At 48.5% G+C, this 26,560-nt stretch overlaps 1 protein-coding gene across 1 annotated transcript in view; it reads right to left on the bottom strand.

The window, feature by feature from the left end:
• TMEM132B (transmembrane protein 132B) overlaps positions 1–26,560 on the bottom strand; it is a 900,530-nt gene that overhangs the window by 380,827 nt on the left and 493,143 nt on the right. The window contains exon 3 of the mRNA XM_085633641.1: positions 16,097–16,240. Within this exon, the coding sequence (XP_085489767.1) occupies positions 16,097–16,240 (144 nt within the window). The remainder of the gene's footprint in view (positions 1–16,096; positions 16,241–26,560) is intronic.

Genomic DNA, 26,560 nt, shown 5'->3' with positions numbered 1-26,560 from the left:
CCTAGAGCTGGACAGCGAGAGGGACTGGCCTGGGGACAATCAGAGCACCTAGAGCTGGACAGCGAGAGGGACTGGCCTGGGGACAATCAGAGCACCTGGAGCTGGGCAGAGAGCGGGTCTATCCTGGGGACATGCAGAGCCCCTGAAGCAGGGAAAAGAGAGAGACTGGCTTGGGGACAAGCAGAGCCCTTGGATCTGGGTAGAGAGAGGGCCTGGCCTTGGGACAACCAGAGCCTCTGGAGCAGGGCAGGGAGCAGGACCAGACCCCCTGCAGCCGGGAAAAGAGAAAGACCGGCCTGGTCACAAGCAGAGCGCTGGAGCTAGGCAGAGAGCAGGACCGGTCTAGGGACAAGCAGAGCCCCTGGAGTTGGGCAGAGAGTGGGACCGGCCTGGAGACAAGCCGAGCCCCTTGAAATGGGCAGCAAGAGGGATTGGCCTGGGGACAAGCAGAGCCCCTGGGGCTGGGCAGAGAGCAGGACTGGCCTGAGAATGACCAGAGCCGGCAGGGCAGGGAGCTGCACTGGCCTGAGAATGACCAGAGCCCCTGGAGCAGGGCAGGGAGCTGCACTGGCCTGAGAATGACCAGAGCCCCTGGAGCAGGGCAGGGAGCTGCACTGGCCTGAGAATGACCAGAGCCCCTGGAGCAGGGCAGGGAGCAGGACTGGTCTGGGGACCACCAGAGCCCCTGAAGCAGGGAAAAGAGAGACACCAGCCTGGGCAAAATCAGAGCCCCTTGGAGCTGGGCAGAGAGCCGGATCAGCCTGGAGACAAGCCGAGCCCCTGGAAATGGGCAGCGAGAGGAGCTGGCCTGGGGCCAAGCCTCTGGAGCTGGGCAAAGAGCGGGACCCTCCCGAGTACAAGCCAAGCTCCTGGAAATGGTCAGCGAGAGGGACCGGTCTGGGGACAAGCAGAGCTCCTGGAGCTGGGCAGAGAGAGGTTACGTGACTGTGGGTGAGTGTCTGAAAAGTTTCAGCGCTCTGTCCAGCATCTCCTTGTGTTTGCTTTGTTCGCCCTAAGTTGGCAGTGTATGCCCAGATGTGGGTCCCTTGCTCACTTTGCCACTGGATTCAACCTAGCCTGGCTGATGAGGGGTGTTATCCTAACACCGGTCCTAGGATGCTTGTTTCCAGTCCAGGGAGGACCTGGCTTGGCAGTTCGGGCGGGACTGTTCCCATGAGGCACAGGGGCAAGACTGATTTGCATATGGCTGGGTTCAAACTGGAACGGCATGGTGAGCAAAGAAACGATGGATTTAGGCCCAGATCTCTGTACTGGGGTGAATGTATGACATTGTTTTGCATTCTGTCCATCAACTGTTGTTTTTGCATTTGTCACCCCGAGTGGGAAGGGTATGCTCAGACGTGAGTCCCGTGCTCTCCCTGCCACTGGAATCAAACAATCCTGCCTGAAGAGGGGTGAAACCCCGAAACCGGTCCTAGGATGATTGGTTCCAGTCCAGGGAGGCCCTGGCTTGGCAGTTCGGGCTGGACTGTTCCCATGAGGCACAGGGTCAAGACTGATTTGCATATGGCCGGGTTCAAACTGGAACGGCATGGTGAGCAAAAAAACAATGGATTTAGGCCCAGATCTCTGTACTGGGGTGAATGTATGACATTGTTCTGCATTCTGTCCATCAACTGTTGTTTTTGCACATATCATAAATACAGCATGTCTCGAAGAGACAGCGCAAGCGCTGCCTAGGCGAGGCCTACAAAAGTGATTACCTAAATGTGAGCAGTGAAGCATAGAAGTCATCCAATCAAAAGGTTAGTAAAGGGGCTTTCCTCCAGGGGAGAAGCAAAAAAAGGAGAGAAAGGAAAGCCATCAAATGAGAAGAAAGCAAATGAGAGTGGCAAGAAAGCCAACCAAAGGAAAGCAACGGGCGGGCTAAAAGTATACTACGTTTTTTGGAATATCCTCAAGAAGTCTTTCGGAACATAGAACTAAAAGCTACTTGTAGGGAAGGCTTAGAAAGGGTTATAAGGGCCAGAAACAACCCGTACTGCTTCCCAATATCACTTACAGAGTCTAAGTTAAAAGTGTGGGAAACCTGTGGCCTCTGGGGCCTGGATCTCACATCTTGAAAATATAGAAAATGTTAAATTAGGCGAATGTGTCTTTGATCTGACAAAGAATCCAGCAGAACTTGCAGCATTATTGAGATCTGGTAGAGGAAGTAGATCGGGGAGACAGGGGAGGTGTCATGCCTAGAATAGCGCGAGGACACAGAACATTAAAGCGGCAAAGTGAGAGAAGGTTGCAACTAGTACTAGGACAGACTGAGCAGGAAAAAATAGTCTGAAACACGAAACAATAAAAAAATCAAGAATCTGATAGTCGAAAACATTAGAAAGAGCAGATGCTTCAAGTAATCCGGCAGCGCTGCAGAGAATGTGAAAACTTACCCTCTCCGTTGGAATAGCTGAAGCCCTGGGAGATCTGCTCCCTCTGACGGTGAGGTGATACTCCTAGAGGTGGGTGACATGTTCCATTCTGCCCACAGAATTGGAGGAATTTGGTGACTCCCACGTTACTCTTGTAACCCGGAGTTCCGGCTAAATTCTCAGGAATATTTTTCTCACTCAGATCCAGAAATGCGACCTGGCGAGCATGAGCGAGATTTTGGAATCCTCAAGTGCAATTTCCGAATGCGGACGATCGCTGGGGATCATGAGCGGTTGAGGTCAGAGAGCTACTTCTCGAGTAGAATTGCTGCTGGACGAGTAGATTTTCTACTCATGCGGCAGCAAAATCAACTCCAATGGGCACATGCTCTTGGGCAGCGCATGGAACAGTTTGCGCTGATTTTTCTGTTGTGTTTGTGCCTCCGGTGCTAAATTACAACGCAAGCAGTGTGACCTGCATTTGCGCCCATTGACAGAACTCCCCAAAATCTCACAGTGTTTTTATGTAACTCCGCTGAATTCTGTGGAGTCAAATTCTGCAAGTTACACCCACCCCTAGAAACTTCTCGCCTGAAAGTAAAATGTTTTCATTTTGGCTGAATGTTTCCAGCCTGGTGCAGGAGGTTGGAAAATGACTTCCGGTAGGGTGCAGGAACATTTACAAGCCCTCGCCCTATTTAGGTGAGCAAATAGCTTGCTTAATGAGTGCAAGTTTGCATCTGCGATTGACAAAACATGAAATTATTTCAAACCAATCGCAAAGGTGCACCACTTAACAACAAGACAAGAAATAACTGGTCCGTGTTCATAGAGTTTTTCTTTTAGTCTCTTCTTTTATTCACAATATTCTTGTTTTAAAAAACACAGCCGACGTGTTTCGTTTAGTAACCGCATAAAGGCAAGACAGCGGGCACTCCTAAGAGGTATCAGCGTCGGAGTATCCGCGGTGGGTACGTTTTTCAAACAGAATTTACAGAAACTCGTTTCAGCAGGAATAAATATCACAGAGATAGGTACTTCTCCTTAGAAGAGAGAGAGAATCCAAGCTATGATAACACCTTTCTGAACCATTTCAAAGGCCTCGCCACGAGAAGGTGGGCCAGGAGTAATGGGGCAAGCACCCGATCCAGCCTTGATACGGCTATGATCCGACCCAAAGCACCTTTTTTTAAAATAAGAATATTGTGAATACAAGAAGAGACTAAAAGAAAAACTCTATGAACACGGACCAGTTAATTCTTGTCTTATTGTTAAGTGGTGCACCTTTGCGATTTGTTTGAAATTGTTATAATCCTGTCTTGGATTGCACCGTGGCAGTGGGTCCATTAGCAGTGTGCACACATGATTGATGGGGGATTCCCATTGGATATATATTAATTAGGGATAGCGGGTCAGGTGCTAGGCTGTTACAGGGTACACGGTCAAAAGATTGTTCAAAACATAAAATTAATTTACCCTAGCGGAATATTTAGCCAGCATTAATAATTCATAGGAGTATATCGCTTTCAGGAACTGGGAGTCAGTATTCTAGCCATGAATACCTTGGAAATTGGGTGAATACCCCCAAATATGTGTATTTGGGGGCTGTGCTGGAATTTGATTAACAGTTACTCCAGGAATCCATAAATCGGAGTCAAGATGCGGCAGAAGAAAGGGGGTGAGGTCACAGAGTCATGGCAAACAGAGTCTGACAGTAAACGTACATTTTTTTGTTTTTATCTGAAGCAAATAAATCAGCAGGTATGACACATTTGACAGCAAATTTGTTGTGATTTAACTGGTCACACAGAGGCAGCATTTTGAAATATCTTGCAGGGTTTAGACATCTTCTGCAGAGATCTTTATGTGACCAACAATTTTCATGGGATTTTAGTAATGGTAAAATAATAATTCCAGGACAGTTCTGTGCTTTGCCCAGTTTTTTAATCAAAGTAGATAGAGGGATAATGCGCTTGCTGCAAAGCACACTGTAAACCAAGTAGATGACAGATGTGTATATTATGTGAATAGGTAAGTGAGTTACTGCTTTTGACACAGAGATCCTTTTGTTTTTTCCAATTCATAAGCTGCCATCATTCTACAATAGCACAGCGAGCTATGCACTGGTATCAAGGAGCTGCAAGCAAGCTGCAAGTCAAGGGTTTAGATCCTTTTGGGGGTTTTCTCAATCTATTGCGCTGATAAGTTTGAAATAAGGGCTCCTTTGCGTAGTAATAAAGTCTTGGTACAGAGCACTCCGAACACTGCGTTCCATTTTAAATCCTGACTTTGTGTTTCTTTCAACAATGCACATTTTACATATAATGTCTATAATTAAGGATGAGACGTGATTCCTGCGCTCGCTGTTTTATGTAACATTTCCTGTACACATATTTGGACACTTGTATGATTGATTGTCTGTGTGTTTGATGTAAAGCGCTCCAGTACCCCAAACTGATATCGGATTGGTGATACAGCGTGTTACCTGGTCTGGAAGCTTTCAATTCTGCACGTTGTTGGCACCCTATAGCGGCTTCTTCCTGCTCTACTGGAGCCTTGAGCCCCGGGAAGGCCTCAGAGGACGTGTTTTAATCATTCGTTTATTTTTTACTTTTCATTATTTGTGCTGAGAATTCCTGTCTAGGGTAGTTCATAGCGTTAGCAGACAGTACCAAAGCTGTCATGCTCCTCCCCCCTCGAACATCGTACGTACCGTGTAACCCTCTGAACTCGCTGAGTGGTGGTGGGGGCATCCATCAGGAAACTAAAGCAAAGGCCCTTTGGGGGTGGCTGACAGAGTGGTGGGGGCGACTCGAGGAAACAACGGAGACGGAAAGCCCGGACGGGAACAGGCGCCACTTAGCCGAACCACAGTTCCCAGGTTTCCCGGCTCTCCGTTACTGACGCCGATCACGTGGGCGTAACCCGGAAGCAGCTCCAGTTCAAAACGCCGCTCGGCGTTTCACTCGCTGCTGGTTATTCTTCGAAGCAGCCGAGGACTTCTAAGCAGCTATTGATTTCCAGATCTCCAGTCCGCCCGTGTAGGGTAAGGGTGCACCTGCACCATTGAGAACCTTGTGAGCCGTCCGGCTCTCGTAACTATAAACGCGGAAGAACGCGTTTGCTCTTAACAAATCATACGCTACGGGCGTTGTTCGTATTCCTGTATTTTGAGAACCTGAACCTTGTAAACCAGTTTGAAGTACTGATGCAAGCCTTGAGGGGGTTAGGTGATTAGGAAACCAGTACCCAGCAGATGCATCGTGATCCCAGTGACAATTACAACGTTCATGGAGTTGAAAGATGTATTTTAACTCACCTTCCTTTGTGTGTATTAACAGGGGGTTTAAGAGGCGGCCGTCTGCTCTTCCCCTGTGACCTGAAGCACGGCATTAATTCTGGTGTGTATGGTTACCGGGCGAGGCTGAGAGTTGTTGCATGGTGGATGTGTGAAGGGTGCAAGTATTTACAATGCCTCCTTTTTCTCCTTAGAAGCCATAGTGGCATCCAGAATATATTATTGATTGTGTGAAGTCCAGGATGATTACACCTGGAGAACAAGAGTTTTATTGATTTACAGGTGTGTTAGATACGATATCCCTACAGGCTTGAGTTACCTCCACAGTGTTCAAATGAGGCTAATGTATTAGTGTCTTTTCTTTTCAGATCTCCCTCCCTGCTGTTCCCATCCTTTCCTTCCCCCGCTTGACCATCCCGCTCTCCTGTGCTTTAACAGCATTCAGGGTTGGGGCTGTCGAGAGGTGGACCCCCTTTGGCATCGATCCGCTCCCGAGGAATCTTCGAGGCAACAAAAGCATGGCTTTGGGTCATTCCAATAGGCCTGGCAGATGGGTACTCCAGGCACGGCTGGTGTACAGGGGCGAGATGGGCGTCGCCCTGCCACCGCAGGGGAGGGGGTGGGGGGGGGTCACAAAATGCGAGCTGGAGCCTCGAGCAGCCAGCAATAAACGGTGCTGGCTGCAGGGTGAACAAACGTACACATCTGCCTTTTCTTTGAGGGGGGGGGGGGGAGGATGGCCCTTGGTTCTGGCTTGCCTTGGCTGGGCTAAGATTTCTTCGACCTGCAGCCAGAAAGCAGGGCAGTGAGGACACACTGGTGGGCGTGGCATGTGTCGCACTGCCAGAATACGGATTGAGTTTGGGCGTTATTCCCATGGCCCAGGGAGGAGTCGGAAGCCCTCTACAATAAAAAGAACACGCTGCTGTTTTTGTGAGCAGTTGATTAAGGCGTCTTTTTTGTCTCTACACATCACTTCCTTGTCTGCTCTGTTTTCTCATTTCTATTTAGATTCGTTCTTTTCTCTGGTAAGGGTGAGTTGTGCCGTCTGCTGGTTTCAGAGGCTGCGGGTGTCAGGGGGTTAAGTGCACCCTCTGAGCGAATGTTGTGACCCAGAGAGGATGCACAGTGATGCCCCGGTTCAGAAGCTGTACTCCACGCCGGTCCTTCCAGGGTATGTATGAGCACATGTGTTGCTTGTTCTCATGTCGCCTCTGTAGACTTCTGAGGAGCAGCCCTTGAGCGCGGCTCTCACCTCATGCTTCTATGTCTCCAGAGATGGAGGCTTATGCATTTGAATGACGAGCGTCTGGAGTGTCGCCAGGCTGACGCAAGAGAGTGTTAACAATGGCAAACGTGAACTCTGGCACGCTCGAGCTGGTATGTGACTTTATAAGCGAGTCTCAAAATCGGACCTTTGCACTGGTTTCCAGACAATGCGGCAAACTGGTGAGAGGTAAACGGCAGAGCACGGAAAGAACCGTCATTCTGACGGGATCTGCTGATGGCAGCTGCTGTCTGAAGGGTGTGGGTGCCACTGGTGTGAGGGAGTCAAGTGTATGAGACCCTCCGTTCCTTGAGCGCGTGGGATGTAACCCGCGCTCCACAGTCACACAACAGAGTGCGCAAGGGCTTCACCTAAACTACCAGAGAGAGAATGATTCAAAGATTAGCATGGCGTCCTCACACGGATTCTGGTTTACGCAGATTATTGTATTTTAAAGGTGGGATGTTTAGCATTGGTAAGGGCCCGGCTGTGTGATGTCGCTTGTATTGAAATGCTCCGACAGGAGCTGGAATGCTATGGAGTCTCACACTCCAAAAGAGCATTTTAGTGTTTCGTTCCTGCTTGGTAACTTCATTTATTTCATTCATAAATGTGTTTAATACGTGTTTCTGTTTATTCAGGCACACCTCTCTTCATATGCCATTTATTTTGCATGCAAACTCCTTTCTCAATGTATCCATGGTGGGTGGTATTCTGGGGTCACACAGCTTGACTTGGGGCTTCTTCCCTGCATATGTCACTTGTTTTCAGGCTGTCAATCGACCCCATTTATTTTGTTGTTACCCGCCCTGACTAATTACCTCGCATGTGCATGCATTTTGTGCCTGTCTATTACTGTGTGTGCTTCGGTGGTCAGGGTACCATCTCTGTGCAGTGTTCGCCATTGTCACCCGGAGTTTTTCAGATATTACACTGCGGCTGCATCAGCATCTGAATACTGATAGGCCGGGGTTAGCTGAGCTCTGGGGGGTTGTCGTAGGGATTACACAAACGATGATAAGGACCCCCTTATAGCGGTCAAGCTCGTACCCTAGGCTCACTCGCCACCGGGCATTCATCTAAAACGTTTACGCCACACCACTTTCAATTGTCACCAGCCGCCACTGCTCCCAATATGCTCTCTCTAGCACAGAGATATTAGTAATAGATAGGAGTAATGTTAGTAAAATTACGAACAATTAACATACTTTAATTGTTTGTGTTTTTCACCATTCTAAAAATACTTATTACAATGATGTGTCTCATCTTTTTTTAATAATCGCAGTTCATATTGTTTTTACAAAGATTAGAGTTTTTTAGGTCTCGCCTACGCAGTGCACATGCGCTGAATTGAATTAAATTAAATCTGACCACACGCTCGTGAGTGTGTTTTGTTTTTGCTTACAGGCTATTGGGCTTTGCATGCGTCTTTCTAAGAAAGACAGCACGCAATTGGGCAAAGGGTGCATGTCCTGCCTTTGCTCCGCCCATGGCCTAATGCTTTTGGTGAGCCACATGGGCGCCATGTGTTTTGAATTATCGTGCCCAGACGCGTGCGTGCTAATTCAAAACACATGGCTCGCTGTGGCGCGCGCACGCACCACTCGCGTGCTTGTTTTCTTTCCTGTATACCCTTCTGCTTTATTTTCTTCTTTCCTCTCGTTTCGTCATTCCTATTCCCCCCATCCTCATCGTGCATCCTTTCTATCAAACTGTTTCCTCCCTTTATTTCTGTTCTCCCGTCTTAATTTCTGTATTACCTATTTATTTACTGGAAAAAAATATACAACAGCGCATAGTGACACTGGTGTAGGGTGACCAACTGGCATTGGTGCAAATTCAGGACGGTGAGTGTAGAAATTCAGGACAAAGGGTCAAAATTCAGGACACAAATTCAGGACAGGAGGTCAAAATTCAGGACAAAACTTCAGGACAATAGGTAAGTTTTACAGACACATCAGAAGAGGTCGCACAATAGTAAATAAGTGTGCCCATCCATATCCAAACATATTCAACCATTTGCAAACCTATCCATCATGTATCCTTCCATCTATCATTTCACTCATCCATCCCTTCATCCATCCTTTCACTCATCTATCCATTATACATCCATCCATCCACCCTTTCACCCTATCCATCTGTACACTCATCCGCCCACTCTTCTACCCATCCATCCATTCACGCATCCATCCAGCCATTTACCCTTTCACCCATCCAGCCATCCTTTCACTTACTCATCCATCCATCCAGTCACTCATCCTTCCACCCATCCACCCTTTCTCTCTCCATCGACCCTTTCACTTAGCCATCCTTCCTTCCACCCACCCACCCATCCACTCATCCACTCATGAATCCATCCATTGACCCTATCACTCATCCATCCTTTCTCTCATCCATTTATCCTTTCACTCCTTCACTCATCTATTCATCCTTTTGTCCATCTACCCCCCTTTCACTCACTCATCCATCCTTACATCCACCCTTTCACTCATCCGTCCATCCATTCACCCTTGCACTTATCAATTCATCAATCCATCCAACATTTCACTCATCCATCCATCCACCCACTCACTCACCATCCACTTATTCACTCATCCATCCTTTCACTCATCCATCCGCCCTTTTACCCATTCAGCTACCCTTCCACCCATACATCCAGCTATTTACCTTTTCTCTCATCCATCCTTCCACTCACTCATCAATCCATCCATCCTCTCTCATAATCCATCTATTCAATCTTTCATTCATCCATTCACCCTTTCACTAATTCATCCAGCCATCCACCCATTCCTTCACTTACTCACTCGCCCACCTTTTCATATTAATTTTGAGCTGAGCCTTTTTGAGAAGAGGCCCATCAAGAACTTCACCCTCGCTGCAGGAGCCATTCCAGGACTGGGACAGAAGCCACCCAGGGCGCAGACAGGATCCACCACAGGGGGGGACAGGAGCCATCACTGGGGGGGAACAGGATCCACCAGGGTGGGCACAGGGGTGGGCATGCAGTATTCTAGTATCATCTTGGTCTCTTCCAGGGTAGGGTAGGGCTCCTCACCTCCTCCTGGACAAGACAACGAGACCACAGGCTCTCTTTCTAAAATGTTAGTTTTGCCATCCCCCACTGTGATGTACAGTACTTAAAGGAGATACTCCAAGAGAACGGATTTAACTGATTGTCCTCCATACTTTGTTAATCAGTGTGGGTGCGTTTGTGCCATTTCTTTATTTTATTACATTATAGACTGCATGTTTGCAGAACCGAGGTTTGCTTACAATTTAGTGACAGTAATTAAGCTCTGTGAAGAGAACCACGTGCTGCCTCGGTGTAATCAGGGCCGGTTCTAGGATGTTTGGGGCCCTGGGCAGGAAGGGAATGCGTGAGGCCCCTCTAAATTGCAGAGACATGAAGCATTCAGAGCGGTTTGCATCTGAATAGATGCCCCTGCCCCTGAAGCTGCAGCCCCTCCCTCTTGGTCACCTTCAAGCACCTCTTAGCAGCTCATCAAGGGCTGAAGGTGTGAGGGTTGCCATCCCGCTGTGCCTCTCCAATGCTGCTGGGGATCTGAGCTTTGGTGCTGCATCGGAGTCAGTTATCCCCCCCCCCCCCACCTCAGCAGCATCGGAGTCAAGAAGGGATGTGGGTGGAAGCTGTGCCGGCTTACGGTGGTGCCACCGGTGCCCGGTTAAAATTATGGACAAATGGCGTCCGTTAAAGAATCCTTCACGTACAACGGACAGACGGCCGAAATTACGGACTGTCCGTGAAATTTACGGACGGTTGGTCACCCTACACTGGTGGCCTCACGGTCGCTTTCCGAAATTGAGCGGTCATTTCTTGACCTCTGGCTGTCTGTGGCATTCAGAGCAGCAGAGCACAATACCCAACATGGGAGATGTCTTCCGCACTCTCTTGGTGTGTGCTTCTGGTCTTCTCATTCTCTACAAAGAGTCCATCCTGTGGTCAGGAGGAATACAGAGACGCTTTTACCGCGCAGCGTGATGCGCGCGGGCCTCCCCGCAGGCTGGGCTAATCAGCGGCTCCAACACGCCTGTAACCTGGGGACCTTCTGCCTGTGGCAACACCAAAATAATCAGGGATAACATGCAAGATAGACTGCAGAGTTCACAAACTGGAAAATATATTGAAGTTTGCTGAAAACACAAAACAAACCAAAGCTTTCACATCAGAGGACATCGAAATCCAAAATAGTCAATTACTTTTAACCATTTCTTAGTCCGTTTTCAGTTGCATTGTTTGTTTAATGGATATGTATACATGCTAGTGTTTGCGCCGATTGTTCCGTAACATCACAATTTATTCAATTTTCTTGGTCACCTGAAGAAGTTTAGACAAACGGAAGAAAGGACCTCCGAACTGTGCAATAATGCTATAAAGCATGCCTGTTTGTGACGTGGGACAATCATGGCGGCACCGCTGTGACTAAAATGGACTCCTAAGAGCCCGAAGATACTTGGAGACGAACAATGAATGCCTTAACGCCTTCCACCAAAAGACTCTGATAATGATCTCAGTCGCGAGGACCCTCCTTGCGTGGTGTCATTTTTGCCTCCTCCTGGGACCAGATTAGCCTAAAACAACAAAGTCGCCAGATGTCTGGTTCCGAGCCAGTCCCTGAGGCCGGGCTATGGGAGGCAGCAGCATACGCTTGCGGCGTGAGATCAAAGATGCCAGAAAGTTACTTGCAGGCTCATAATGCGTGTCATCCCCATTATTAACAGTCCGAGAATGTGTATGCCTGATTAACCCCAAATTACTCCTGCATCCCGTCTAGTTTGATGTAAATATTTTTCATTTGGTGCAATAAGCTGGCCTGGACGTGAAGAGAGCTCTTTCTGCTTCGCGGGGTTATCGCTTGATGGAGCGTCCGCCTTTGGTATGTGCCTAGGTTCTTCCCGAGGCCTCCGCGCCGTACAGTAAGTGCCTGGCATGCCTGCGCAGCTTTGGGTTTGAATTGTAGGTTTTTGCAAAAGGAGCTGGTAGCACTGGGTGCTTTTATCTCATTGCTCGTCTACACCTGAGCGCCATTCTCTGGCAATCTGCCCTCCCGGCGATGCAATGTATGGTCGGCTAACACTGCCTTCACCTCTGCCTCTTCTTTGAAATGCAGAAGGACATTTTCCAGGTGACCCACCCTTGTAGTAGAGGCATTCTCCGAGTGTTTATACAAGGCGAGGAGGCGGCTCCGAGCAGCCTTTCACGGATATATACTTGATACTGACAGTCTGGCATCGGGCATGGTTCCAGTTTCACCCACTCGCAGGCTGCCAGGGTAAGCCCCCTCCAGCTGTACGTGGCATACAATGAGTCCATAAAATATCTTTCCCATTACTGGAGGGACTTTAGGGACGAGCCGTTCCATCTTCAATGTCCAGAGTTTTATTGCACACTGACAACCAACAGGGCCGGATGTCGGATGCAAACATCTGTCTTCCCCTTAGAAGTGACACCTTTTTTTGTGGTTCACCAACAAGAGGATGCCTCAGTTTTACGTTTATGTACTGGTTACCTAGTGCTAAGAAACACAAGAGGGACTCTGACTCGAAGTATGCAGTGAGGCAAAAGCAGGGGAAATTAGCAAATTACAAGAAAACATGCCCACTCTGTTGATTAAACAGTGGGATCACTCATAGATGTATTAATATTTCCAAAATCACAAAAATGAATGTTTCCAAAGTCACATTGGAGCCATATTGTTCAGTAACCCATTCAACGACATATATATTACTTGCAAAACATGCATTTATTCCATGGGAGAGCTGCGGCACGGTCGCCAGAGCAGCTGAGTCCGGAGCACAGGGCTTAAGGTTGGACCCCGGTGCTGGGGCCAGAGCTCACTTCATTTCCCAAGCGGCCTCCAGCGCCTTGAACCCCTAAGAGGTGACATGCTTGTGCTTTACAGATATGGATTCTGGAATTGCGAGTACTATTCCTTTTTTCTGTAAGCAGTATTTTTATAGTGCACGTTACATTACTATTAATCAAGCTATCGCGCAGCGGCGCAGAGATTCAATGTTCCTGATAACCGCAGCGCGCAGAATGTTTACAAAGAAAAGTAACCGACAGCACGTGCTAAGTCGTCATATACCTGGACCGGAAGAGGACAAGTGAGGAGCTCCTATTATAACTTACTCTCGGACAGGCAGCACCCACACCATCTCTGCTCTGTTCCCTGGGCATGATGGGTTAGGTACTGTAGAGACTGCAAGGAACAAGCATTGGCATAGCCAGTAGGTCTCGCCTTTAGGACCTTAGAAGTGTCTAGCCATGCAACAGGTGATGTTGTTGCACCAAGGATATTGTGCTGGATAACTAAACACTTATAAGGTCCCAAAGGCGAGACCCATTGGCTATGCCAATGCTTGTTATTAGACTTTTGAAAATGCAATACTGTATCTTTTCTTTGTGACACTTTGGAAAATAAAAAGGAAGGGGTTTGATGTGTATCCACGATCTCCTCAGGAATCTGAGAGTCATGTTCTAGACTACTGAAAACATCTATAACTCTGTGGGATAAGGACTTTAGACGCAGCACTGTGAGCTGGCCGAGCACGCCGACAGCACTGTGAGCTGGCCGAGCACGCCGACAGCACTGTGAGCTGGCCGAGCAGGCCGACAGTACTGTGAGCTGGCCGAACACGCCGACAGCACTGTGAGCTGGCCGAGCACGCCGACAGCACTGTGAGCTGGCCGAGCACGCCGACAGCACTGTGAGCTGGCCGAGCACGCCGACAGCACTTTGAGCTGGCCGACAGTACTGTGAGCTGGCCGAGCACGCCGACAGCACTGTGAGCTGGCCGAGCACGCCGACAGCACTGTGAGCTAGCCGAGCACGCCGACAGCACTGTGAGCTAGCCGAGCACGCCGACAGCACTGTGAGCTGGCCGAGCAGGCCGACGTTTGCTGATTATATGAGAAGACTCGGTGTATTATGAAGTTTTGTTCTTCTAAATACACAGTGCTACTAAATTCATAGGAACCGTATGACAGTAGGGCTCTAGGAATGGTGGATGAATGGTGGGGCTCCAGGTATGGTGGATGAATGATAGGGCTCCAGGTATGGTGGATGAATGATAGGGCTCCAGGTATGGTGAATGAAGGGTGGGGCTCCAGATATGGTGGATGAATGATAGGGCTCTAGGAATGGTGGATGGATGGTAGAGCTCAGGTATGGTGAATGAATGATAGGGCTCCAGGTATGGCGGATGAATGGTGGGGCTCCAGGTATGGTGGATGAATGATAGGGCTCCAGGTATGGTGGATGAATGATAGGGCTCCAGGTATGGTGAATGAATGGTGGGGCTCTAGGAATGGTGGATGAATGATAGGGCTCTAGGAATGGTGGATGGATGGTAGAGCTCAGGTATGGTGAATGAATGATAGGGCTCCAGGTATGGTGAATGAATGATAGGGCTCCAGGTATGGCGGATGAATGGTGGGGCTCCAGGTATGGTGGATGAATGATAGGGCTCCAGGTATGGTGGATGAATGATAGGGCTCCAGGTATGGTGAATGAATGGTGGGGCTCTAGGAATGGTGGATGAATGATAGGGCTCTAGGAATGGTGGATGGATGGTAGAGCTCAGGTATGGTGAATGAATGATAGGGCTCCAGGTATGGTGAATGAATGATAGGGCTCCAGGTATGGTGAATGAATGATAGGGCTCTAGGAATGGTGGATGAATGGTAGAGCTCAGGTATGGTGGATGACTGGTAGGGCTCCAGGTATGGTGAATGAATGATAGGGCTCTAGGAATGGTGAATGAATGATCGAGCTCAGGTATGGTGGATGTCTGGTAGGGCTCCAGGTATGGTGAATGAATGATAGGGCTCCAGGTATGGTGAATGAATGATAGGGCTCCAGGTATGGTGAATGAATGATCGAGCTCAGGTATGGTGGATGTCTGGTAGGGCTCCAGGTATGGTGGATGTCTGGTAGGGCTCCAGGTATGGTGAATGAATGATAGGGCTCCAGGTATGGTGAATGAATGATAGGGCTCTAGGAATGGTGGATGAATGGTAGAGCTCAGGTATGGTGGATGTCTGGTAGGGCTCCAGGTATGGTGAATGAATGATAGGGCTCCAGGTATGGTGAATGAATGCTAGGGCTCCAGGTATGGTGAATGAATGATCGAGCTCAGGTATGGTGGATGACTGGTAGGGCTCCAGGTATGGTGGATGAATGATAGGGCTCCAGATATGGTGAATGAATGATCGAGCTCAGGTATGGTGGATGTCTGGTAGGGCTCCAGGTATGGTGAATGAATGATAGGGCTCCAGGTATGGTGAATGAATGATCGAGCTCAGGTATGGTGGATGACTGGTAGGGCTCCAGGTATGGTGGATGAATGATAGGGCTCCAGGTATGGTGAATGAATGATCGAGCTCAGGTATGGTGGATGTCTGGTAGGGCTCCAGGTATGGTGAATGAATGATAGGGCTCCAGGTATGGTGAATGAATGATCGAGCTCAGGTATGGTGGATGACTGGTAGGGCTCCAGGTATGGTGGATGAATGATAGGGCTCCAGATATGGTGAATGAATGATAGGGCTCCAGGTATGGCGGATGAATGGTGGGGCTCCAGGTATGGTGGATGAAAGGTGTGGCTCCAGGTATGGTGAATAAATGAGAGGGCTCCAGGTATGGTCGGTGATGGGTAGGGCTCCAAGTATGGTGGATGAATGGTAGGGCTTAAGATATAGAAGGTGAATTGTAGGGCTCCAGGTACGGTGGATGAATGGTAGGGCTCCAGGTATGGAAGATGAAAGGTAGGACCCTGTGCATGGTGGGTAAATTGTAGGACCGAAGTATGAAGGGCGAATTGTAGGGCCCTGGATACGGAGGGGGAATGGTAGGGCCACAGCTACAATCAGATCATAGCGTGGCATTGGATCAGGGATGGGAGTTATTCAGAGACTGGCAATAGCACGGCTCATGTAGGGTCTGTTCCGAGAATCCCAGGACGCTAGGCATGATTAAACTAAGGTACCAGAAAGTAATGTGTTACTAGGGCCAAGATTTGTATGATCAAAGACTTCCTTGGTGCTCACACACTGCCTGCATTTAGTGTGGTTGGTGCACACAGATTCTTACATACCACTGGTCTTACAATGACTGGTGACCTCACCTGTCGCCCGCGGCACCTCGGCCCACGCACAGAAGCGTGGCGGTGGTTTGTTCCTCGCCATTTGTCAAATCCTGTTGAATATCCCACTGACCAGCACCGCTGACCCTCACAGATACCACCTTCACTCCGGCTGCTGCCTTCATCCTGGTGGAAACAAAAAAAACACTGGTTTAGCCCAAAAAACATCAACTAATAAGCATTGGCAACACCAATAGGCCTCACCATTCTAATGCTAATGGTGCTCTGGTGGCTTTGCCCATGGCTATCCCTTAAAAAAAAATAAAAAGTAAAAGAAAAACATATTTCAAAATATCGGAAAAGCTAAGTCTTTTGGCATCTCAAAACTATACATTGAATACAATGTTTTTAATCTTTATAAATGCATTGGTTTATCTTTCAAATACTTTTCATTCAGTAAACGCTGAAACAGAATTTAACTAGAATAGGGTATTGTCAGAACGAAAAGGGAAATGTTTGCCAGGGACTAATTTACTTTATAAAGGATTCAGCCATTTGCTTTTCCGCAGAAGCCGAAGACACAGAGTTAAAAGCCTCCAGAAGTGTGGTGCTAAGTACACCTTCTCCGTCCGGCATCAACTGAGTCAGTGCCGCTGTTTGCCCTTCTTCCGGCGCTATAAAAGCCTTTGTGTGCCAAAGCTTGTGCAATGCAAGAGATAAAGCATAAGCAACTCCTAAGGTCAGCCCTTCAGCCTCACCCCAGTAACAATATCCTTGTTGTTGAACCTTTGCAGACAGGCCGGGATGAGTGGGGAGCAACACAAGAGGGAGACAAATAGAAAACACCTGTACTCTCGTGGGGAGCAGAAGGAAAAAGTAGTTCTGTAAATGTGAACAGTGGAAGGGGTACAAGTCAACCAACCAAAAGAATAGTGAAGAGGCTGTGCTTCGGGGGGGGGGGGGGACACACACAAGAAGAGGAAGGAAAGCCAGTGAATAAGAAGCAAGCAAATGAGAGCGACAATAAAGGGAACCAATAGTAAGCAATGGGCGGGTGGTATGCCAGCTGCACGTTCACAATAGGCCTTTTGCAGCAGACAGATTGCAGAGTCCAGTATGCAAGACCTAAAGTCTGCACAAGAATAAACCACTCCTGTCGTCCGTTTTGACTTCAATGGACATATGCACACACATTTTCCTTCTGGTAGCTACCCCCTTCTAGAACATTCCAGAGTGCCTTGACTATTGGCGCTCTTACTGAGCCCGTAAAAGTGGGTGTGGGAATACGTTGGTTCTGCATAGATATGCCCTGGACTGGACGATACTGACCGGTGCGAATAGTACAATGGTGCAGTAGCACTGCACTGTTATGGCACCAGGACCAACACTGCATGGCCAGTAGGCCAGCACGACACTGCTACCAGGTTCAGCACTACAGACAAGTCTCAAGTTAAGCACTGTACCGCTGGCAGGTCTTAGTACCAGCACTGCACTGCTATTCGATCTAAGCATCAGCACTGCACTGCTAGCCAGTTACAGGGTCAGCAATGCACTGCTGACAAGTTTCAGAGGCAGCAATGCACTGTTATCAGGTCCTGGGTTCTACCAGATCAAGACAAACCTCAGAGAGGCTGCTGCACTGCAACCAGGTCTCACGGTCATCCCTCCACTGCAGATAAGTCTCAGAGACAGCACTTCCATCAAGTCTGAGGGTCAACTCCATACTGCTGGCGAGGCACAGCACTGCACTGCTAGCAGGGCTCTGCACTGCTAGTGGGGCTCAGCACCTCACTGCTGGCAGATCTCAACACTGCTAGCAGGGCTCAGCACTGCACTGCACTGCAGTCAGGTCACTGCAAAATCAATGTAATGATAAGAGGCATTAGAACCGGCACTACACTGTCACACTTCATTGCTAGTCAATGTAAAATTTCCTTCACTCATAGTGATGTTCACACTTCCTTCACTACTAAACTCTGTCACACTTCCTCCCCAATTCTACTCATTGTCACACTACCCTCACTGCTAACTCACTGCCACACTACTTTCACTCCTAGTTGTCGTCACAATTCCTATACTTCGAGTCATCACACTTCCTTCAGTGCTAGTCATTCTTTTACTTCCTTCGCTGCTAGTCATTGTTTCACTTCCTTCGCTGCTAGTCATTGTTTCACTTCCTTCGCTGCTAGTCATTGTTTCACTTCCTTCGCTGCTAGTCATTGTTTCACTTCTTTCGCTGCTAGTCATTGTTTCACTTCGTTCGCTGCTAGTCATTGTTTCACTTCTTTCGCTGCTACTCATTGTTTCACTTCTTTCGCTGCTAGTCAATGTTTCACTTCCTTCACTGCTAGTCATTGTTTCACTTCCTTCGCTGCTAGTCATTGTTTCACTTCCTTCGCTGCTAGTCATTGTTTCACTTCCTTCGCTGCTAGTCATTGTTTCACTTCCTTCGCTGCTAGTCATTGTTTCACTTCTTTCGCTGCTAGTCATTGTTTATCTTCCTCTGCTGCTAGTCATTGTTTCTCTTCCTTTGCTGCTATTCAATGTTTCACTTCCTTCACTGCTACTCATTGTTTATCTTCTTTGCTGCTAGTCATTATTTCACTAGCTTCGCTGCTAGCCATTGTTTATCTTCCTTGCTGCTAGTCATTGTTTCACTTGCTTCGCTGCTACTCATTGTTTATCTTCTTTGCTGCTAGTCATTATTTCACTTGCTTCGCTGCTAGCCATTGTTTATCTTCTTTGCTGCTAGTCATTGTTTCACTTGCTTCGCTGCTACCCATTGTTTATCTTCTTCGCTGCTAGCCATTGTTTCACTTCCTTCGCTACTAGCCATTGTTCATCTTCTTTGCTGCTAGCTATTGTTTCTCTTCCGTCACACTTCCTGCACTGCTAGTCATTATTTTACTTCCTTCGCTGCTAATCATTGTTCCTCTTCCTTCGCTGCTAGTCATTGTTCCTCTTCCTTCGCAATTACTTCGCTGCTAGCCATTGTTTCACTTCCTTCGCTGCTAGCCCTTGTTCATCATCTTTGCTGCTAGCTATTCTTTTTCTTCCGTCACACCTTCTGCACAGCTAGTCATTATTCTACTTCCTTTGCTGCTAGTCATTGTTTCTCTTCCTTCGCAATTCGTTCGCTTCTAGTCATTGTTTCTTTTCCTTCGCAATTCCTTTGCTGCTGGTCATTCTTTCACTTTCTGCACTGCTAGTCATTGTTTCACTTCTTTGGCTGCTAGTTATTGTTTCATTAAATTTGCTGCAAGTCATTGTTTCAATTCCTTCACTACAAGGCTTTGTTTCACTTCCTTTACTGCTAGTCTTTGTTTCACTTCCTTCACTGCTAGCCATTGTTTCACTTCCTTCAGTGCTAGTCATTCTTTTACTTCCTTCGCTGCTAGTCATTGTTTCACTTCTTTCCCTGCTAGTCATTCTTTTACTTATTTCGCTACTAGTCATTGTTTCACTTCTTTCGCTGCTAGTCATTGTTTCACTTCGTTCGCTGCTAGTCATTGTTTCACTTCTTTCGCTGCTACTCATTGTTTCACTTCTTTCGCTGCTACTCATTGTTTCACTTCCTTCACTGCTAGTCTTTGTTTCACTTCCTTTACTGCTAGTCATTGTTTCACTTCCTTCGCTGCTAGTCATTGTTTCACTTCCTTCGCTGCTAGTCATTGTTTCACTTCCTTCGCTGCTAGTCATTGTTTCACTTCCTTCGCTGCTAGTCATTGTTTATCTTCCTCTGCTGCTAGTCATTGTTTCTCTTCCTTTGCTGCTATTCAATGTTTCACTTCCTTCACTGCTACTCATTGTTTATCTTCTTTGCTGCTAGTCATTATTTCACTAGCTTCGCTGCTAGCCATTGTTTATCTTCCTTGCTGCTAGTCATTATTTCACTAGCTTCGCTGCTAGCCATTGTTTATCTTCCTTGCTGCTAGTCATTGTTTCACTTGCTTCGCTGCTACTCATTGTTTATCTTCTTTGCTGCTAGTCATTATTTCACTTGCTTCGCTGCTAGCCATTGTTTATCTTCTTTGCTGCTAGTCATTGTTTCACTTGCTTCGCTGCTACCCATTGTTTATCTTCTTCGCTGCTAGCCATTGTTTCACTTCCTTCGCTACTAGCCATTGTTCATCTTCTTTGCTGCTAGCTATTGTTTCTCTTCCGTCACACTTCCTGCACTGCTAGTCATTATTTTACTTCCTTCGCTGCTAATCATTGTTCCTCTTCCTTCGCTGCTAGCCCTTGTTCATCATCTTTGCTGCTAGCTATTCTTTTTCTTCCGTCACACCTTCTGCACAGCTAGTCATTATTCTACTTCCTTTGCTGCTAGTCATTGTTTCTCTTCCTTCGCAATTCGTTCGCTTCTAGTCATTGTTTCTTTTCCTTCGCAATTCCTTTGCTGCTGGTCATTCTTTCACTTTCTGCACTGCTAGTCATTGTTTCACTTCTTTGGCTGCTAGTTATTGTTTAATTAAATTTGCTGCAAGTCATTGTTTCAATTCCTTCACTACAAGTCTTTGTTTCACTTCCTTTACTGCTAGTCTTTGTTTCACTTCCTTCACTGCTAGCCATTGTTTCACTTCCTTCAGTGCTAGTCATTCTTTTACTTCCTTCGCTGCTAGTCATTGTTTCACTTCCTTCAGTGCTAGTCATTCTTTTACTTCCTTCGCTGCTAGTCATTGTTTCACTTCCTTCGCTGCTAGTCTTTGTTTCACTTCCTTCACTTTAGTCATTGTTTCACTTCCTTCGCTGCTAGTCATTGTTTCACTTCCTTCGCTGCTAGTCATTGTTTCTCTTCCTTCGCAAATCCTTTGCTGCTAGACATTCTTTCACTTTCTGCACTGCTAGTCATTCTTTCACTTCCTTCGCTGCTCGTCATTGCTTCTCTTCCTTTGCTGCTTCTGATTGTTTCACTTCCTTCGCTGCTAGTCATTGCTTCATTTCCTTCGCTGCTAGTCATTGCTTCTCTTCCTTTGCTGCTACTGACTGTTTCACTTCCTTCGCTGCTAGTCATTTCTTCTTTTCCTTCGCTGCTAGTCATTGCTTCTCTTCCTTTGCTGCTACTGATTGTTTCACTTCCTTCGCTGCTAGTCATTGCTTCTCTTCCTTCACTGATAGACGTTGCTTCTCTTCCTTTGCTGCTACTGATTGTTTCATTTCCTTCGCTGCTAGTCATTGCTTCTCTTCCTTTGCTGCTACTGACTGTTTCACTTCCTTCGCTGCTAGTCATTTCTTCTTTTCCTTCGCTGCTAGTCATTGCTTCTCTTCCTTTGCTGCTACTGATTGTTTCACTTCCTTCGCTGCTAGTCATTGCTTCTCTTCCTTCACTGATAGTCGTTGCTTCTCTTCCTTTGCTGCTACTGATTGTTTCACTTCTTTCAGTTCTAGTCACTGTCCCACTTCATTCACTCCTAGATGCCGTTAGGCTGCTTTTACTTCGAGCCTTTACACTTCCTTCACTGCTAGTCACTGTTAGTGGACACATGACAATAAGCACGCCACAGTGAAACACACTCATTAGTTTGCTGCAGTGCAAACCAACCTGGGGATTATCATGACGCAGGTTTCTGGGCTGCACCAGGACAGACGCGGGCACTGCATTTCATTTTGGTGACTTTCGTGCACACGCTTCCACAAAATACCTCCAGGTCAGTGTATATTTGCTGCCCACAGAGCTCAGGAGCACCGGGCAGTTCTTGTCACTTAGTATTGACAAGCTCTGCTGTCAGCGAAACATGCACTAACTCAGAGAGTTTTTGAGTTATTGCTTGCACAAAAAAGAAATGCCAGCGCCCTTGTACGCCGCACTGAAAACTGGATCATGACACAGGCCTTGGGGCCGCTTTATACGCAGGGCGCTCTGTCCCTATTTGCACCCCAGCAATCCTTGAGCGAGTTGCAGCAGTTGCAAACAGGGACAGAGCGCCCTGTTACATATATGAACCTGGCACCATATCCCACCGTGTGTCACAGGGTTCAAAATCCTACTGTTTGTCATGTGGCACCACACCTGGCTGTTCGTCACGTGGCACCATGGACTACTGAGAATCACATTGCACCATATCTGGCTGTGTGTCACATGGGATCACATCCTACTATATGCCATGTTGCACCCTATCAATCAATCAGCCACTGTGCATCGCGGGGCACCCTATGCCACTGTGCATCATGTGGCTCCCCAGGCCACTGTGCATCTGTGACACCCCTGGCCACTGTGCACTCCCCCACCCAGAATTTATTCTCACTACAATGCCCCCCACCCTCTAAGAATCAATGACTGGCTCACACTGTAGAGATGTGTGTAAAGGGGGTAAATATGAATGAGGAGTTTGGGGATGGGGGCATAGCCACTGTCCCAAAGTTCAGCTTTCTCGCGCCCTGTACTGACCAACTCTGTGTGCCTCATTAGTTTTTTATTTTGGGTAGACACAGAGCAGGGCAGGCCCTGTGAAAGGGCAGGGCCTGTGGTTTGGAAGATCGGGGATGAGTATGCGCGAGCTGGCACTGTTATATGAGGATGGGCGAAGCCTTGCAAAGGACCCATGAGTGGACTCTGATATACATGAATGGGCGAAGCCTCGCAAAGGACCCATGAGTGGGCTCTGTAATACGCGAATGGGCGAAGCCTCGCAAAGGACCCATGAGTGGACTCTGATATACGTGAATAAGCAAAGCCTTGCAAAGGACCCATGAGTGGACGCTGATGTACTTGAATGAGCGAAGCCTCGCAAAGGACCCATGAGTGGGCTCTGATATACATGAATGGGCGAAGCCTCGCAAAGGACTTATGAGTGGGATCTGTTATACATGAAAGGGCGAAGGCTCGCAAAGGACCCATGAGTGGGCTCTGTAATACATGAATGGGCGAAGCCTCGCAAAGGACCCATGAGTGGACGCTGATATACATGAATGAGCGAAGCCTCGCAAAGGACCCATGAGTGGGCTCTGATATACATGAATGGGCGAAGCCTCGCAAAGGAATTATGAGTGGGATCTGTTATACATGAAAGGGCGAAGGCTCGCAAAGGACCCATGAGTGGGCTCTGTAATACATGAATGGGCGAAGCCTCGCAAAGGACCCATGAGTGGGCTCTGTAATACGCGAATGGGCGAAGCCTCGCAAAGGACCCACGAGTGGACTCTGATATACGTGAATAAGCAAAGCCTTGCAAAGGACCCATGAGTGGACGCTGATATACATGAATGGGCGAAGCCTCGCAAAGGACCCATGAGTGGGCTCTGTAATACATTAATGGGCGAAGCCTCGCAAAGGACCCATAAGTGGGCTCTGTAATACGCGAATGGGCGAAGCCTCGCAAAGGATCCATGAGTGGGCTCTGATATATGTGAATGGGCGAAGCCTCGCAAAGGACCCATGAGTGAGCTCTGATATATGTGAATGGGCGAAGCCTCGCAAAGAACCCCTGAGTGGGCTCTGTAATTCGGAAATGGACAAAGCCTCGCAAAGGACCCATGAGTGGGCTCAGTTATATGTGATGGGGCAAAGACTTGCAAAGGACCCATGAACGGGCTCTAATATACGTGAATAGACGAAGCCTCGCAAGGACCCATGAGTGGGCTCTGTAATACGTGAATGGGCGAAGCCTCACAAAGAACCCCTGAGTGGGCTCTGTAATTCGTAAATGGGCAAAGCCTCGCAAAGGACCCATGAGCGGGCTCAGTTATATGTGATGGGGCAAAGACTTGCAAAGGACCCATGAGCGGGCTCTAATATACGTGAATAGACGAAGCCTCGCAAGGACCCATGAGCGGGAACTGTTATACGTGAATGGGAGAAGTCTTGTGAAGGACTCATGAACAGGCTCTGTTACACATGAATGGGCGAAGCCTCGCAAAGGACCCATGAGTGGGCTCTGTAATACATACATGAGTGAAGCCTCGCAAAGTACCCATGAGCGGGCTCTGTAATACGTAAATGGGTGAAGCCTTACAAATGACCCATGAGCGGGATCTGTTATACATAAATGGGCAAAGCCTCGCAAAGGATCCATGAGCGGGCTCCGTTATATGTGAATGGGCAAAGACTTGCAAAGGACCCATGAGCGAGCTCTGATATACGTGAATAGGCGAAGCCTCGCAAGGACCCATGAGCGGGAACTGTTATACGTGAATTGGAGAAGTCTTGTGAAGGACTCATGAGCAGGCTCTTTTACGCATGAATGGGCGAAGTCTCGCAAAGGACCCATAATCGGGCTCTGTAAGACGTAAATGGCTGAAGCCTCGCAAAGGACCCATGAGCGGGCTCTGATATACGTGAATAGGCGAAGCCTCGCAAGGACCCATGAGCGGGAACTGTTATAAGTGAATGGGAGAAGTCATGTGAAAGACTCATGAGCAGGCTCTGTTTTAGATGAATGGGCAAAGCCTCGCAAAGGAACCATGAGCGGGCTCTGTTATAGGAAAGGCCTGTAGTTGGGCCAGAACTGAAATAAGTCCTGTAAAGATGGTCTGGGGTAGGACTTTTGAGTAGGGTCGGGTGTAGGACCTGTGAACACTCCCTATAGCAGGGCCTGTGAGCAGGCTGTGAGATAGAGGCAACCCTTAGAAGGTCTACAAGTTGGGTTGTACTGTGAGCTGCCTTCGTCGTTGAGAGGGCCCTTCAGGCACTAAACCTTCTATTGGGACCCTGAATAGGCCACAAGCGAGATAATAGTCGGATTTGATCTGTTGTAGAGCCTGTGATCAGGTTCTAGCAAAGGGCCAGTTATCAGGCTCAAGAGAAGGGCCTGTAAGCGGGCTCTAGAGTCGGACCTGTGAGCGGTTTCTATAGTAGGGTCTGTGAACGTGTTTTAGCATAGGGCCTGTGACGGGCCTATAGAGTAGGGTAGGGCCTGTGAACATGTTCTAGCATAGGGCTTGTCTGTGGGCTCAAGACTAGGGACTATAAGTGGGCTCTAGAGTAGAGCCTGTAAGCAGGCTCTAGAGAAGGGCCTGTAAGCGAGCTCTAGAGTCGGACCTGTGAGCGGTTTCTAGAGTAGGGTCTGTGAACGTGTTTTAGCATAGGGCTTGTCCGTTGGCTCAAGACTAGGGACTATAAGTGGGCCCTAGAGTAGAACCTGTGAGCAGGCTTTAGGGAAGGGCCTGTGAATGTGTTCTAGCATCGGGCCTGTGAGTGGGCTCTAGTGTAGGGCCTTTATGCGTGCTCTAGAGTAGGACCTATCAACGTGTTCTAGCATAGGGCCTGTGAGCAGTCCCTAGAGTAGGGTCTGTGAGCGTGTTCTAGCATAGGGCCTGTGAGCGGGCTCTAGAGTAAAACCTGTGAAGGTGTTCTAGCATAGGCCCTGTGAGCCCGGCCTGAGGGCGGGCTCTAGAGAAGGGCCTGAGAGCGGACTCTAGAGTAGGGACTGTGAACAAACTCTAGAGAAGGGCCTGTGAGCGGGCTCCAGAGAAGGGCCTGTGAGCGGGCTCCAGAGAAGGGCCTATGAGCAGACTCTAGAGAAAGGTCTGTGAGCAGGCTCTAGAGAATGGCCTGTGAGTGGGTTCTAGAGTAGGGTGTGTGAACATGTTCAAGCATAGGTCCTGTGAGTGGGCTCCACAGTAGGGCCTGAGAACGTATTCTAGCACAGTGCCTGTGAGCGGGTTCTAGAGTACAGCCTGGGAATGTGTTCTAGCATAGGGGCTGTGAGTCCAGCCTGTGAACGGGCTCTAGACAAGGACCTGTGAGTGGACTCTAGAGTAGAGCCTGTGAGCAGCCTCTAGAGAAGGGCCTGTGAGCGGGCTCCAGAGAAGGGCCTGTGAGCGGGCTCCAGAGAAGGGCCTATGAGCAGACTCTAGAGAAAGGTCTGTGAGCAGGCTCTAGAGAATGGCCTGTGAGTGGGTTCTAGAGTAGGGTGTGTGAACATGTTCAAGCATAGGTCCTGTGAGTGGGCTCCACAGTAGGGCCTGAGAACGTATTCTAGCACAGTGCCTGTGAGCGGGTTCTAGAGTACAGCCTGGGAATGTGTTCTAGCATAGGGGCTGTGAGTCCAGCCTGTGAACGGGCTCTAGACAAGGACCTGTGAGTGGACTCTAGAGTAGAGCCTGTGAGCAGCCTCTAGAGAAGGGCCTTTGAGCGGGCTCTAGAGTAGGGCCAGTGAGCAGGCTCTAGTGTAGGGCCTGTGAAAAAGCTCTAGAGTCGGGCCTGTAATCGGGCTCTAGAGAAGGGCCCATGAATGGGCTCCAGAGGAGAGCCTTTGAATGGGCTCTAGAGTAGGGCCTGTGAACGTGTTCTACCGCAGGGCCTGTGAGTGGGTTCTAGAGGAGGGCTTGTGAACGTGTTCTACCGCAGGGCCTGTGAGTGGGCTCTTGAGTAGGGCCTGTAAGTGGGCCTTAGAGTAGAACCTGTGAACGTATTCTAGCATAGGGCCTGTGAGCCTGGCCTGTGAGCGGGCTCTAGAGAAGTGCCTGTGAGCAGGCCCTGGGGAAGGCCCTGTGAACAGGTTCTAGAAAAGGGCCTGTGAGAGGGCTCTAGAGAAGGGTCCATCAGCGGGCTCTAGAGAAGGGCCT

The sequence above is a fragment of the Triturus cristatus genome, chromosome 11 (genome assembly GCF_964204655.1).
Source record: "Triturus cristatus chromosome 11, aTriCri1.1, whole genome shotgun sequence".
NCBI lineage: Eukaryota > Metazoa > Chordata > Amphibia > Caudata > Salamandridae > Triturus > Triturus cristatus.
The sequence above is the reverse complement of the archived record's forward strand: the minus strand, read 5'-3'. Positions and strand labels throughout refer to the sequence as shown.